Raw genomic sequence first — 13,256 nt, 5'->3', positions numbered from 1 at the left:
CAGGGAAGTCCTTAATGGTTTTAAAATACTGTCAGTTTAACTCTAGTCAACAAATATTCTCTAGGCACATGTTGGATCCTGAGAGTTCAGAAACCAATAAAATAGAGTGTCAGCCCATAAGGAGTTCATGGTCAAGCTAGAAACACAGATAGGCACTTTGTATTAATCAGGTTTTTCTCCAGAGAAACAGAGTCAATAGGATGTATATAGACATAGAGATGTATTGTAAGGAATTGGTTCATTTGATTACAGAGGTTGGCTAATCCAAAATCTGCAGGGTGGGCTGGCAGGCTTGAGACCCAGGAACATTGATGTTTCAGCTCCAGCCTGAAGGCCATCTGCTGTAGAGCCAGGAAGAGCTGATGTTTCAGATGAAGTCCAAAGGCCACTGCGAGAGAATTCTCTCTTGCCCAGGGGAAGCTGATCTTTTTGTTGTATTCAGGCCTTATTACAGAGGACAATCTGATTACTCAAAGTCCACCAATTTTAAAGTATGATTTTTTTTTAACATAAATTTATTTATTTATTTATTTTTGGCTGCGTCAGTTCTTTGTTGCTGCGTGCAGGCTTCCTCTAGTTGCGGCGAGCGGGGTCTACTCTTCATTGCAGTGCACGGTCTTCTCATGCCGGTGACTTCTCTTGTTGTGGAGCACGGGCTCTAAGCACGCGGGCTTCAGTAATTGTGGCATGCAGGCTCAGTAGTCGTGGCTCATGGTCTCTAGAGCACAGGTTCAGTAGTTGTGGCACACAGGCTTAATTGCTCTGAGGCATGTGGGATCTTCCCTGACCAGGGCTTGAGCGCGTGTCCCCTGCACTGGCAGGCTGATTCTTAACCACTGCTCCACCAGGGAAGTCCCTTCACCAATTTTAATGTTAATCCCACGGGACTTCCCTGGCAGTCCAGTGGTTAAGATTCCACACTTCCACTGCAGGGTCATGGGTTTGATCCCTGGTTGGGGAACTAAGATCCTGCATGCTGTGCAGCACAGCCAAAGAAAATTTTTTTTTACTTTTCTAAAATGTTAATCCCATCCAGAAACACCCTCACAGAAACACCCTGAATAATATTTGACCAAATATCTGGGCCCCATCCCATGGCCAGTTTTGCAAATTACACGTTCATACATATAGACGATGTGAAAGAGAGGTGTGGGTGTAAAAATGTATCTCAGTTTTGCATCAAAATATGAAAAGTGGGCTTCCCTGGTGACGCAGTGGTTGAGAGTCCGCCTGCCGTTGCAGGGGACACGGGTTCGTGCCCCGGTCCGGGAAGATCCCACATGCCGCGGAGCGGCTGGGCCCATGAGCCATGGCTGCTGAGCCTGCGCATCCGGAGCCTGTGCTCCACAACGGGAGAGGCCACAACAGTGAGAGGTCCGTGTACCGCAAAAAAAAAAAAGAAAAAAAGAAAAGAAACAAAAGGCAGACTGGAAAGAAAGCAGTAAAACTGTATTTGTGGGTGACATGATTACATAGAAAGTCCTATGGATTGTACAAAAAATTACTTTAAAAATAAATGTTTATCAAGGTTGCAGAATATAAGATCAATATATAAAAACCAATTACAGGGCTTCCCTGGTGGCGCAGTGGTTGAGAGTCTGCCTGCCAATGCAGGGGACATGGGTTCGTGCCCCAGTCTGGGAAGATCCCACATGCCGTGGAGAGGCTAGGCCCGTGAGCCATGGCCGCTGAGCCTGCGCATCCGGAGCCTGTGCTCCACAACGGGAGAGGCCACAACAGTGAGAGGCCTGCGTACTGGAAAAAAAAAAAATCAATTACATTTCTATATACTAGCATTAAAAATCAGAAATTGAAATTAAAATACTTATTAAAATAGCACCAAAAAATGAAATACTTAAAAGACCTGTACACTAAAGACTACAAAACACAGTTGAGAGAAATGTTGAAGAAATACAGAGATATGTTTATGCATTGGAAATCCCAATATTGTTAAAACATCAGTTCTCCCAGAATTCATTTATAAATTTAACATCTCAATCAAAATCCCTGTAGCCTTTTTAATAGAAATCAATAATCTGATTCGACCATTCATATGGAAATGCAAAAGTTGAATAGTCAAAGCAGTTTTTATTTTAAGTGTTTTTTTTTTTTAATTTATTTTTTGGCTGCGTTGGGTCTTCATTGTGCATGGGCTTTCTCCAGTTGCAGCGAGCAGGGGATACTCTTTGTTGTGGTGCATGGGCTTCTCATTGTGGTGGCTTTTCTTGTGGTGCACAGGCTTCAGTAGTTGTGGTGCGTGGTCTCAGTAATTGTGGCATGCGGGCTCTAGGGTCCACAGGCTTCAGTAGTTGTGGAACACAGGCTTAGTTGCTCTGCAGCATGTGGGATCTTCCCAGATCAGGGATCAAACCTGTGTCCCCTGCATTGGCAGGAGGATTCTTTTTTTTTTTTTTTTTTTTTTGCCTTACGCGGGCCTCTCACTGTTGTGGCCTCTCCTGTTGCGGAGCACACGCTCCAGACGCGCAGGCTCAGCGGCCATGGCTCATGGGCCCAGCCGCTCCATGGCATGTGGGATCTTCCCGGACTGGGGCACGAACCCGTGTTCCCTGCATTGGCAGGCGGACTCTCAACCACTGCCCACCAGGGAAGCCCGGCAGGAGGATTCTTAACCACTGCACCACCAGGGAAGTCCCAAAGCAATTTTGAAAAAGAGTAAAGTTGGAGGGCTTACATTACCTGACTTCAGGACTCATAAAGCTACAGTCATCAAGAGAGTATTGGGTATAAAGACAGAAAAAGGTTAATGGAACAAACTAGAGTCCAGAAATAAACCTGTACATATATGGTCAATTGATTTTTTTTTGAAAAAGAAGCAAAGGCAATCCAGTGGAGAATGGAAAGTGTTTTATCAATTGATGCTGGAACAACTGGATGTCTATATGCAAAAAAAAAAAAAAAAAAAAAAAACCAACTTTGATCCATCTCTTGCAGCGTATACAAAAATTGACTCAAAAATATGATAGAGCTAAATGTAAAACCTAAAACTACAAAACTTTTAGGAGAAAATATTTGTAGCTTTAGGTTAGGCAAAGGTTTCTTTTGATATGACACCAAAAACACAATTCATAAAAGATAAAAATGATAAATAATGACCTCATCAAAAATTAAGAATTTCTACTCCTCAGAACATACTCCTAAGATGAGAAGATAACAGCCTAGAAAAAATTTGCATTTCACAAATATGAAAAGGGATTTGATCTGGAATATATAAAGAGCACTCAAAGCTCAAAAGAAAGCAAACAAATCAACTTTAAATGGGCCACAGATTTGAACAGATATTTCATTAAAGATTAACTGATGGCAAATAAGTACATGAAAACAGGTTCAATGTTAGTCATTAGGGAAATGCAGATTAAAACCACAGTGAGATACCACCATGCATATTAGCATACATAAAATAAAAGGAATGTCCACATACCAACGTTATGATACGGAATAAATGTTGGAAAGGATATTGTTTGTAGGCATGTCAAGGTATATGTTAATATAAAAATATACTTGGAAGGAATAATGTCAGTGTATTAGAAGTATTTCACATAATTATACAAGATTATATATGCAATTGACTGATTTTATTATAGCCACTTAAACATTCTGTTGGTATAGTGAAGAACAGTTGTCACAAATCAAGAATAACTGAAACAGTAATAACTGATTGCTGTAATGACTTCATTCTGATCTTGTCAGTTATCCTAAAACCTAACAAAAGTTGGAAATAGAGAATATTGCTTTCTCTCTGTTTAGAAATTTTCACAGAATATATATGGTTGGAAGACTAAAGCAAAAAGAAGAAAAATTATATTGATGTCGTTCACGATGTAACAGAGGAATTTAAGAAGCATATATTTCAAGGACTATTAACATTATTTCCTACAAAACAAAAACAAAATAATACATTTTAGGACTGCAAGCAGTTCTTTCAAGATTCATGCTTAAAGATTTCAGAGATGCTTAAATACAAACTTTAAAAATAAAGCAAAACACTGATATTATGAAATCTTCCTTTTTATACTTGACTGAAGGAAACCTCAAAAGTAATGTTTTCATTTGGATATAGAGGAAGACATAGTTAGAACTGGTCTTCTTGAGACATAGGTTAAACTTGCTTAGCTAAAGTTTTCTTCAATTCTCTTCCAAGGACAGCCTTTACAAACATTTGTATAAGTTATGTAAAAATTGAGAAATGTAGCTTTCTACTCATTTTTTTAAATTTCCATTTTAAAGAAGGCTGAATAAAAGAAGACATTCCACATTTTCTAAAGAAAATGCATATGTCCAGGTGATTCTAAGTTGTTCTTATTTTTGTGGTTAATAATTAAGTATCACATTCTGATTCTACCTAGGTCATCATACCATTCTTCAATGCAAGGATCAAGTAATTTTTAAATCTTTTCCTTTTAGTTAATCTGTGTAAACTGTGGAAGGATAATCAAACTTGGAAATAGATACGTTCTTCTAAATTCCTGAAAAGTAATCTTCTAGTTTAAAAAATACTAATGAATATATTACTGGTTTAAAAATATTTCCATTTTAAAGAGAAAAAACTAAGATGTATTAATATGCTAGTTCTTATGACTTTTTAAATTTAAATTCACAATTAACATGTAGAAAAGTACCTGGCTCTCATAGGTACTCAACATTTTTTTTGTAATTGGGAGGTTGAGGACATCTGCAAATCTTGGTTTCTGTTTATATTATTGAAATTATGCAAGATTCAGAAAAGGAACTGATGAAATCTGCATGTTTTCAAACTTGGAAATTTGTATCATAGATATTTTCTATACACTTATAGTTTGGTAAATCTTTGCTCTTAACAACTGATGATACTACAGTTTAAAAAAAAACCACTTAAGTGAATTCCCTATAAAATCTGTCCTTTTCTAATATTCAGTCAACTCTGGAAAACTTAGGTTTTTCTTTATAGGAAGTGAAGTATATATAAATTTGAAATTTATTGGTATCAAAAATGTAAAGCATTCAACCTTATTTTTGAATACTCTTTATGTGTGTTATTACATCCTCTTTTTTTTTTGTTTGCTTGTTTACATCCTCGTTTTTAACAATACTGTAGCATACTTTTACAAAATTTATAAGTGCTTATATTTTCTTTTTAAAGAAAAGGCTTCAAGGTTAATAAAACCTACTTCTCTGTTTAAATTTCAATTAATTTTTTTTCTTAATTCTGTCTTTTGGTGAGTTATGTTCATTTTCTACCTTCTCGAGGTCTCTGGTTTGCTTATTATTTACATTGTTTGTAGTTTTCTTATCTATAAATGCATTTAAAGTAGTAACTTTGAGTATAGATATGGTCACATCCCACGGGTTTTGTTTTATACTGCTCATTCACTTCATCTTGCTCTCATTGTTTCACTGAAGGAGAAAATATTAGGTAGTATGTAACATAAATATTTTGTTAATGTCTAACTTATTACATTTTTACCTGAGCTATAGCCCTATATGATTGGTTACAAACTTCTCCACACCTTCCTCAACTTGATAGTTAAATGTTTAACTGTTGTTTTTAAATGTGTGGTGTTTTATTCACTGTGTATTTTCTGATGCACAGTAAATGATGAACGGGGATTTTTTTTAACTTATATTCTTCAAATATGAATTTTCTTTAGCCATAAGAGACTTATGGCTAAAGAACTTCCCACATACCTGACATTCACAGGATTACTTTCTCTTTTGCTTTCTTTATGTAAGTTAGAATTAGCTTAAACTAAAGGGTTTCCAAAATTTCTCTACTTTAATTGTTGCTAGCCAGCATGAATTTTCCAATTACTAATGATTGCTAGGTAGTGTTGGGAAGCTTTGCTACATTATCATATTAATATGATCTTTAATGTTGAATGTGATGGTGATGAATCTGCTGATGAATGTAACATGAGTTGAACCAAAAAGCGTTTCCACATTTCACAAGGTTGTACATAATTACCTGATGTTCCTTGAGGGATGAGACCAGTGAAGTCTTTGCTTCACTTATTTATGGGGATTTTCCATAGCATGAATTCCTTAAAGTTGAGGAAGAGGAGAGTGCCCGAAGGCCTTCCCACATTTCTTACATACATTAGGAATGAATTTTCTTATGTCGAGTAAGTTGTGAGCACTGACTAAAGGCTTTCCCACATTCCTTGCATTCATAAGGCTTCTCACCGGTGTGAATTATCTGGTGTTGTTTAAGCTGTGAGCCCTGCCTAAATGCCTTCCCACATTCATTACATTTATAGGGTTTCTCACCAGTATGAATTCTTTGGTGGTGGTTAAGCTGTGAGCCCTGCCTAAAGGCTTTCCCACAAACCTTACATTTGTAAGGTTTCTTACCAGTATGGATCCTCTGATGTTGAGGAAGATATGAACGATGGCCAAAGGCCTTTCCACATTCATTACATTTATATGGCTTCTCACCAGTATGGGTTCTTTGATGTTCATTAAGTTGGGTGATACCTCTAAAGGCCTTTCCACATTCCTTACAGACATAGGGCTTTTCTCCAGTATGAATTCTCTGATGTTTAATAATCAGTGATAAGTAACTGAAAGCTTTTCCACATTCAGTACATTGATAGGGTTTTTCACCAGTATGAGTTCTGTGATGTATGTTAAGTTGTGAGAGCCGAACAAAGGTTTTTCCACAATCCTTACATTCATAGGGTTTCTCACCAGTATGAATTCTCTGATGTCTGGTAAAGAGTGAGACAGAACCAAAGGCCTTTCCACATTCTGTACATTCATAGGGTCTTTCCCCACTATGAGTTCTCTGATGTTGAGGAAGATAGGAACGGCGATGGAAAGCCTTCCCACATTGCTGACATTCATAAGATTTCTCACCAGTATGAATTTTCTGATGACTAAGAAGACATTTCTTCTGCCAAAAGCCTTTTCTACATTCATTACACACATAGGGTCTACTTCCAGGTGGAATGTTATGAAGCAGGTTATGGGATGTTTGCTGTGTCAAAGCAGGTATTTCTTCATGAGTGATTATGACTTGACTGGAACTTCCATCCTCATTTCTGTGATATGTTTCAAATGTGCCTTCACATTCCCAGTCATCTTGGAAACTGGGGTTCTCAGGATCTTTGTTTATAAATTTTTCCATTTTCTCCCATTGGGATACCTGATCTGAAAAATAATGAAAAAGCAGAGATGCTTTAGTCCCTGGTGTCAGTTAGAGCTTCTTTAGTAGAAATAGTTTTAAACTGAAAATAATGCTTATGAAAAAAGTAAGTGTTCCATACAGCTCCCAAATGTGACTATGCAGTTCCTGTTCTCCAAAATCCCCAGAGTTCCTGCTTTAGCTGGAAGGATCCAGCCAATCAGCAATGCATGCTTGAAACATTGATGGGATACTAGGTGGGCTCTGACCTGGAAGAGCTGCCCCCCTGGCTGCAAGGACCAGACACAACCTCATCAGGGCAGCACGCAGGATGAGGTTGGGTGCCCTTGGCCAAGGAGAAGTGCACAAGCCCAAATCAGGAGCAAGAACAAGACAGCAGCATATATTGAGAGAGAACATAAGTATGGTTTAAAATGCATCAAGAGATCAAGGAAGAAACAAAAATCTTAACTGCTGAAAGGAAAACAAACCAAGCAAAGGACACTGACAAAGAACTAAATAGAAATTCTAGCAATTGAAAGTACAGTGACTGTAGTTAATTTTGTCAACTGGCATTCAGTATCCATTCCCACCTCCTAGTTGGCCTTCCTCTACTTAGGCTGGGAAAGTAATTTTCCAGCTCCTGGCACTGAGGACTCTGAAGGGAACTAAGTTTCCACCCTTTAGGCACACTTGTGTGAAATTCAGATGATAGAAGCAACATTTTCTGCTGCTTTGGCTATCAAAATGTTGTTGCTGGCCTCTTCACTCCAGTTTCAAAGTACATGTAGCAGCAGTGGTGGTGGCTTCATCACCTTACTTTCTGATCCCAGATCATAGCTAAGGCAGTGTGCACTTGCAGGTGGTGGTCCTAGTGGCAGCTCCTGTGTCTCTACATCTTGGCTGTGGCTGAGGTAGCACATCTTCCAAAGATTCAGTGTTGCCACATTCTGGAAGGCATTTCTGGAGAGCCAGCTCCTGTTACCCTTCTAACAGTTTTTAAGCACCCATTTCCCATATTTTATATCTTTAAATACCTTCCTAATTTAAAAAAGACACACACATACACAGTCTTAATACTGATCTTAAGAAATTAGGAAAAAAAAAAAACAGGATTTCAGGAGAAGATAAGCCAGAGCAACCCTTCCAATAAAAACACATTTAAAAAATAAAACTTACACCAAAAAATCTTTATCAAAGATCTGAAAAAAATAGCCCAGAATTACCAGGCAAAAATCTAAGGAAATTTGAGCTACCAGCACAAAGAGTACTGAAGCTGGTTTGCCCTGAGTACCAATCCTAATTTTAGTTCAGGTGATCGTGTGTGTGTGTGTGTTTGTGTGTCTTTTTTGCCCAAACCCATGTCAGGTGTCTTAGTCCATTTGGGCTGCTGTAACAAAATACCACAGACTGGGTAAGTTATAAACAACAGAAAATTTTTTCTCACAGTTCTGGAAGCTGGGAAGAATGAGCTCAAGGTGCTGGCACTCAGTGTCTAGGAAATAAATTCTTATGTTGAGCCACCATATTTTGGAGTCAAGCTAAGTTTGCAGCTTAGCTTGTGCCCTAAGACAAAAGTAAAGTCAGTTTAAGATCGCATGTGAAAGGAGCCTCATTTTCTCTGTAAACCTTTGAGAAAAGAGTTTAGAAGGAAAACCTTTGAAAGCCAAACAGGTGAGGTTTGTTTGTTTGTTTTTCCCTACAATGGCTTACCCCTTCCTCACTCAGCTACTAGGCTGCTGTCTCTTCACCACCAACAGCTATTCCCTTGTTCCAACAATCGATCACACTTGGCTTAGAATTGCTAAACTTTCCATGTAGGAAAATGAGTGGGACCTGGTCATGCTATTGCTATCCAAATGCCCAATCCCTTGAGGGGACATGGATACAGCAAAGTAAAGAGAATGCCTTGAAAAATCAGGAAGGTGAAGTTTCAGAAGTAACTCAGACCTATTTCCAGCTTTACAAATCTCAAACTGTTGCTTCCAAAATGCAGTCAAACACTTTAGCACTTCCCTGGAGGGTCAAGATGGAGGAATCATGATGCTCAGGTGATAGTGAATTATGAGAGGACGGTCTTAACCAACAGCTGAGACTCCTGTCGTTCTCCAGTTTGTACACATCCCTCTGGGTGGCTATGTGTGGGAGGAGAGGGAGGGAATTAGCCACCCACACACACTCTGCTTAAGTGGAGTTGATGGCCACATCTTTGTGGTTATCCTGATAAGAAAAACCAACATTTTTAGACTTTGAGAGCTAAGTGACCACATGACCCTAAGGGGAGGGGCAAATTTGCCTCGGAAAGGGAAAGAGGGCACTATAAAAAAATTTTCTCAGATAGCTTTAATGTATTGAGTCCAATACTAGTTAAATAACTTACCTAACACCCATGGATTTACTCATTTAAAAAAGTATTTGAATGTAATCGGCAAATTTCTTTCTGACAGTGCAATTTAAATACAATTATTTTTTGAGAACACGTACATCATTGTGAATGTTTAACATTACCACAGACATTTTCCCTTGTTCTGAAAAATTCTTCAAACATAATTTTTATTAACAGTAGAGTAATCCACCACATGAATGGACATGAGATTCACATGTAAGTCTATGACTTGCCCAGTCATTCTTGATTGTAGGGCACTCCTTTTAGATAAGACCTTAAGGTCTTTCCCAGAATCTGCTTCTAGACTAGTGGTTCCAAATTTCTGAGAGGTGGTATACATATATTGAGTCTAAACAGGGTGAGACTGCTGGGGTTGGAAGGGCAGCTGTACCAGTATCCTTAACTTCTCCATGCCTCAGTTCTCTAATCTTTAAATGGGATAGGTGACATTATGTACCTCAAAGTGTTGCTGTGAGGATTGACTTATGTGCTTACTATATTATAGTGCTTGCTACATAGTGATTAGCAAATATATATATATGTATATATAAATCTGTATGTATATATACACACATCTATAGCTACAGATCTTCCTCAATTTACTATGGCGTTATGGCCTGATAACCCCATGGTAAGTTGAAAATATTCTAAATTGAAAATGCAATTAATACACCTACTGAACATCATAGCTTAGCCTCGCCTACCTTAAACGTGCTCAGACCACTTATATGAGCCTACAGTTGGGCAAAATCGTCTAACACAAAGCCTATTTTATAATAAAGGGTTGAACATCTCAGGTAACTTATTGACCACGGTACTGAAAGTGAAAAATAGACTGGTTGTAAGTGTATCCATGGTTTACCCTTATAACGTCCTGGCTGCCTGGGAGCTGCAACTTGCTGCTGCCCAGCATCATGAGAGCATCATAGAGCATAGCACTAGCCCAGGAAAGGGTCAAAATTAAAAATTCAAAGTAGAGTTTCTACTGAATGCATTATCGCTTTCACGCCATTGCTAAGTGAAAGAATCCTAAACTGAACTATCGTAAGTTGGGGACCATCTGTATATATAGAGTGATATCTATAGCGACATGTATCAGATATATTTATCAATGGATATCAGTCAGTCAGTCTCTTTCTTTCTCTAAACACACACACACTCTCTCTGTCTCTCTCCCTGAACTAACTCTAGTCAGGCTCCTCTAGGCCCCAGTCTTGGGCTCTGTCCTTCACCCATTTAGTCCAGTTTTAGGAAGAATTCCCCTAGGTCAATTTATCAAGAACACCACCACCCGCCCCCATCCTTAACATCTCATCACTCTCGCCAGCCCTCAGCAAGAATCCTATTAAGTCCTTTTAGCCAGATACTCCCTCTTACCCTTGATGGTTCTTTTTTAGTAACCGTATATCCAGTGACACCGCCCCCCTTCACTATAAATCCCCACTTGTTCTTGTATTTGGAATGGAGCCCAGTTATGGACAAAGGTGTCTCGCCCTATGGCAATAATTCCTGAATAAATTTTGCCTTGAGAAGCTTTCGATTCTGTCCGGCTCTGGTATTTTTTGACAATATACTGAGGAAGGCTCAGATAACTTTGGGAATCCATACAACTATAGTCCTATTCCTAAGAGAAAACGCAAAAAAAAAAAAAAAAAAGCAAAACTGCACAAAACCTTAAGTGGTTTGTGGGGTCTACGAATCCCAGATTAAGTATCTTTAAGGAAAAGACGCTGGGATCCATTTGTGGCTGGACACATTCCCTGCCGCCATGGTCTCTGAGAAATGTAGTCCAGAGGCAGGATAGCCAGAACTTGGTCATCCCATCACCACCCCCGAACCCCCAAAATACCTTCCCCGCCACCCATAAAGAGCTCGGACCCGGACCCGGGCGGAGCCGAACGTCGACCCGCTCTAACGTGGAAACAATCGCCCGGAATTAAAACGCGCGAAGGCTCCGCGGACGAACCCGCTTATAAACTCCAGGGAGCTTGGCTCCTCAGTTGGACAACAAGGAGGCATCCGAGAGCGGCCCCAACGCAGTGCCTTATGGGAAATGTAGTCCAGAGCCGGAGGGCCGGTCGCCCGAAGAATGCTGGGAAGACAAACCCGGACCGTGATTGGGCCCCGGCCGCAGTTGGCTTTTGGGAGTGTAGTTCGGCGTGTCGCTCTGGTCAAGCTGGAGCCCGGTCTTCCATCTCCTCAACCTTGGCCTCGTATGACCGCCCAGAACCGAATCTTTCTCCGTGAGTTGTGCCTGTGGGCCATGACCTGTCCTGCGTACTTCTCCGGGTATGAGCTGTGGGGCAGCCTGTTTGTGACAAAGGGGAGGCTGTGGGTCTGTGACGTGAGAGGTTTGGCCCAAGACGGTGCCAGTGACTGAGGGTGGGGAGAGGCAGGTGAGTGGATACACCTGCCTCTGCGTGGGTGGCGGATGGGATTCTGCGACGTGGAGCGTGACCGTGCGAGGAGGGCTTTGTATGTGACGTGTCTTTGTGTGTGACCGCAGGTCTTAGAATGTGTGGCCTTGGTTATGTGTGAAAAGTTGGTGTGACTCTCAACCTTCCTTCAGTCTATCAGTGTGACCGGAGTTGTTCAGAAACTGTGTAGGTTTAAGATAACATGAATGTGGGTTTCTGTTAGGTTGCCTGTGGGATTGTGATAACTGCTTCCAGGTTTGCTTTCCCCCTTTACAAATAGGGTAATAACTCCAAATTTCTTATTACCCTGAAGTTCTGCAGCAAAGCGCAAACAACATAAAACATGATAAAAACATGACTTTTACATTAAATAAACTCAAAATTATTATAGAGAAAAATTCAAAATCAGCCTAAAATGTTAAAACATGAAGATGGGTTTGTTCAAAACAATTTCTTATCAATAGTATGGTATGGCCTGTCTTGGCTCTGCCCCAAACACCACAGTTAGTCATTTCCTTTTGCTGATTGGAATGTACCTGCAGAAATTCAGGAAGCCTTGGACTGCAGAATTAGCGTTACCCATCCTGAAGCGCTCATCTACAATATGCATGGCCTGGTCTGCCCACTCTCTGAGGAAGGACGCTTTCCCTCAGAAGGTCTCGAAGCTTGCCCAAGGCAGCAGTTTCTCCCTGAGTCAGACCCAGAACTCAGAGTTTCTATCCCTTAATATAGTTTTGTTTTCATCTGGCCTCATGGCTTCTGTGATGTCATGAAGCAAATGTCTGCTATCTCTGATATTGCTTTCTCTAAAGAGTTTACCACCTTGATTCCACCCATATGGGGCTGGAATAAATAGAGGAACATTTCCCTGTAGGCCTTGTATTTCATGGAAGGAAATTTTAGAGTCACAGAGATCTGACTGTAAATACCAACTCAACCACTCACATTCTACAAGTCACTTGTAGTTTGTGGTTTTCAGCAAGTCACTTTTCTACATCTGTCTTATTTTTTCTCCTACAAAGAAAATCTGACTGCAAGGTTATTTTGAGGAATTATGATTACTGATATTAAAAGTGATGTTAGCATAAAGAGGTTGAATCTCACACTTTAGTTGTTACTGCATCCCTTTTACATCTTCAAGTTTTTGAATCATGAGGATATACTGCTTATTCAAAATATTAAACATTTTTAAGCAGAAATAAAATAGAACAATTGAGAAGTAATAAACAATATTTAGAAGAAAATTATCTTGGGCTAAAAAAAAGACGTGAGATATTTAAACATATCCTGCTAAGTTCCCGAATTCTAAGGATAGAAAGAAACTCTTGCCAAATGC

General features: G+C 39.7%; 1 protein-coding gene across 2 annotated transcripts in view; it reads right to left on the bottom strand.

Moving 5' to 3' along the window:
• The window catches only part of LOC101288707 (zinc finger protein 582), a 55,691-nt gene that overhangs the window by 25,219 nt on the left and 17,216 nt on the right, over positions 1-13,256 (bottom strand). Inside the window, exons 5-6 of one of the 2 annotated variants that reach the window (XM_049703253.1) lie at positions 6,346-7,143; positions 3,572-3,891 (exon numbers count right to left, since the gene is read on the bottom strand). In XM_049703253.1, coding sequence (XP_049559210.1) covers positions 3,869-3,891; positions 6,346-7,143 — 821 coding nt within the window. In that variant the 3' untranslated portion in view covers positions 3,572-3,868. Of the gene's footprint in view, positions 7,144-13,256 lie in introns of those variants that run through there. The other variant, XM_033411996.2, reaches the window with a different exon arrangement.

This window comes from Orcinus orca, chromosome 20 (genome assembly GCF_937001465.1).
Source record: "Orcinus orca chromosome 20, mOrcOrc1.1, whole genome shotgun sequence".
Taxonomy (NCBI): domain Eukaryota; kingdom Metazoa; phylum Chordata; class Mammalia; order Artiodactyla; family Delphinidae; genus Orcinus; species Orcinus orca.
Note: the sequence above shows the minus strand (reverse complement) of the source record. Positions and strands in the feature narration are given on the sequence as shown.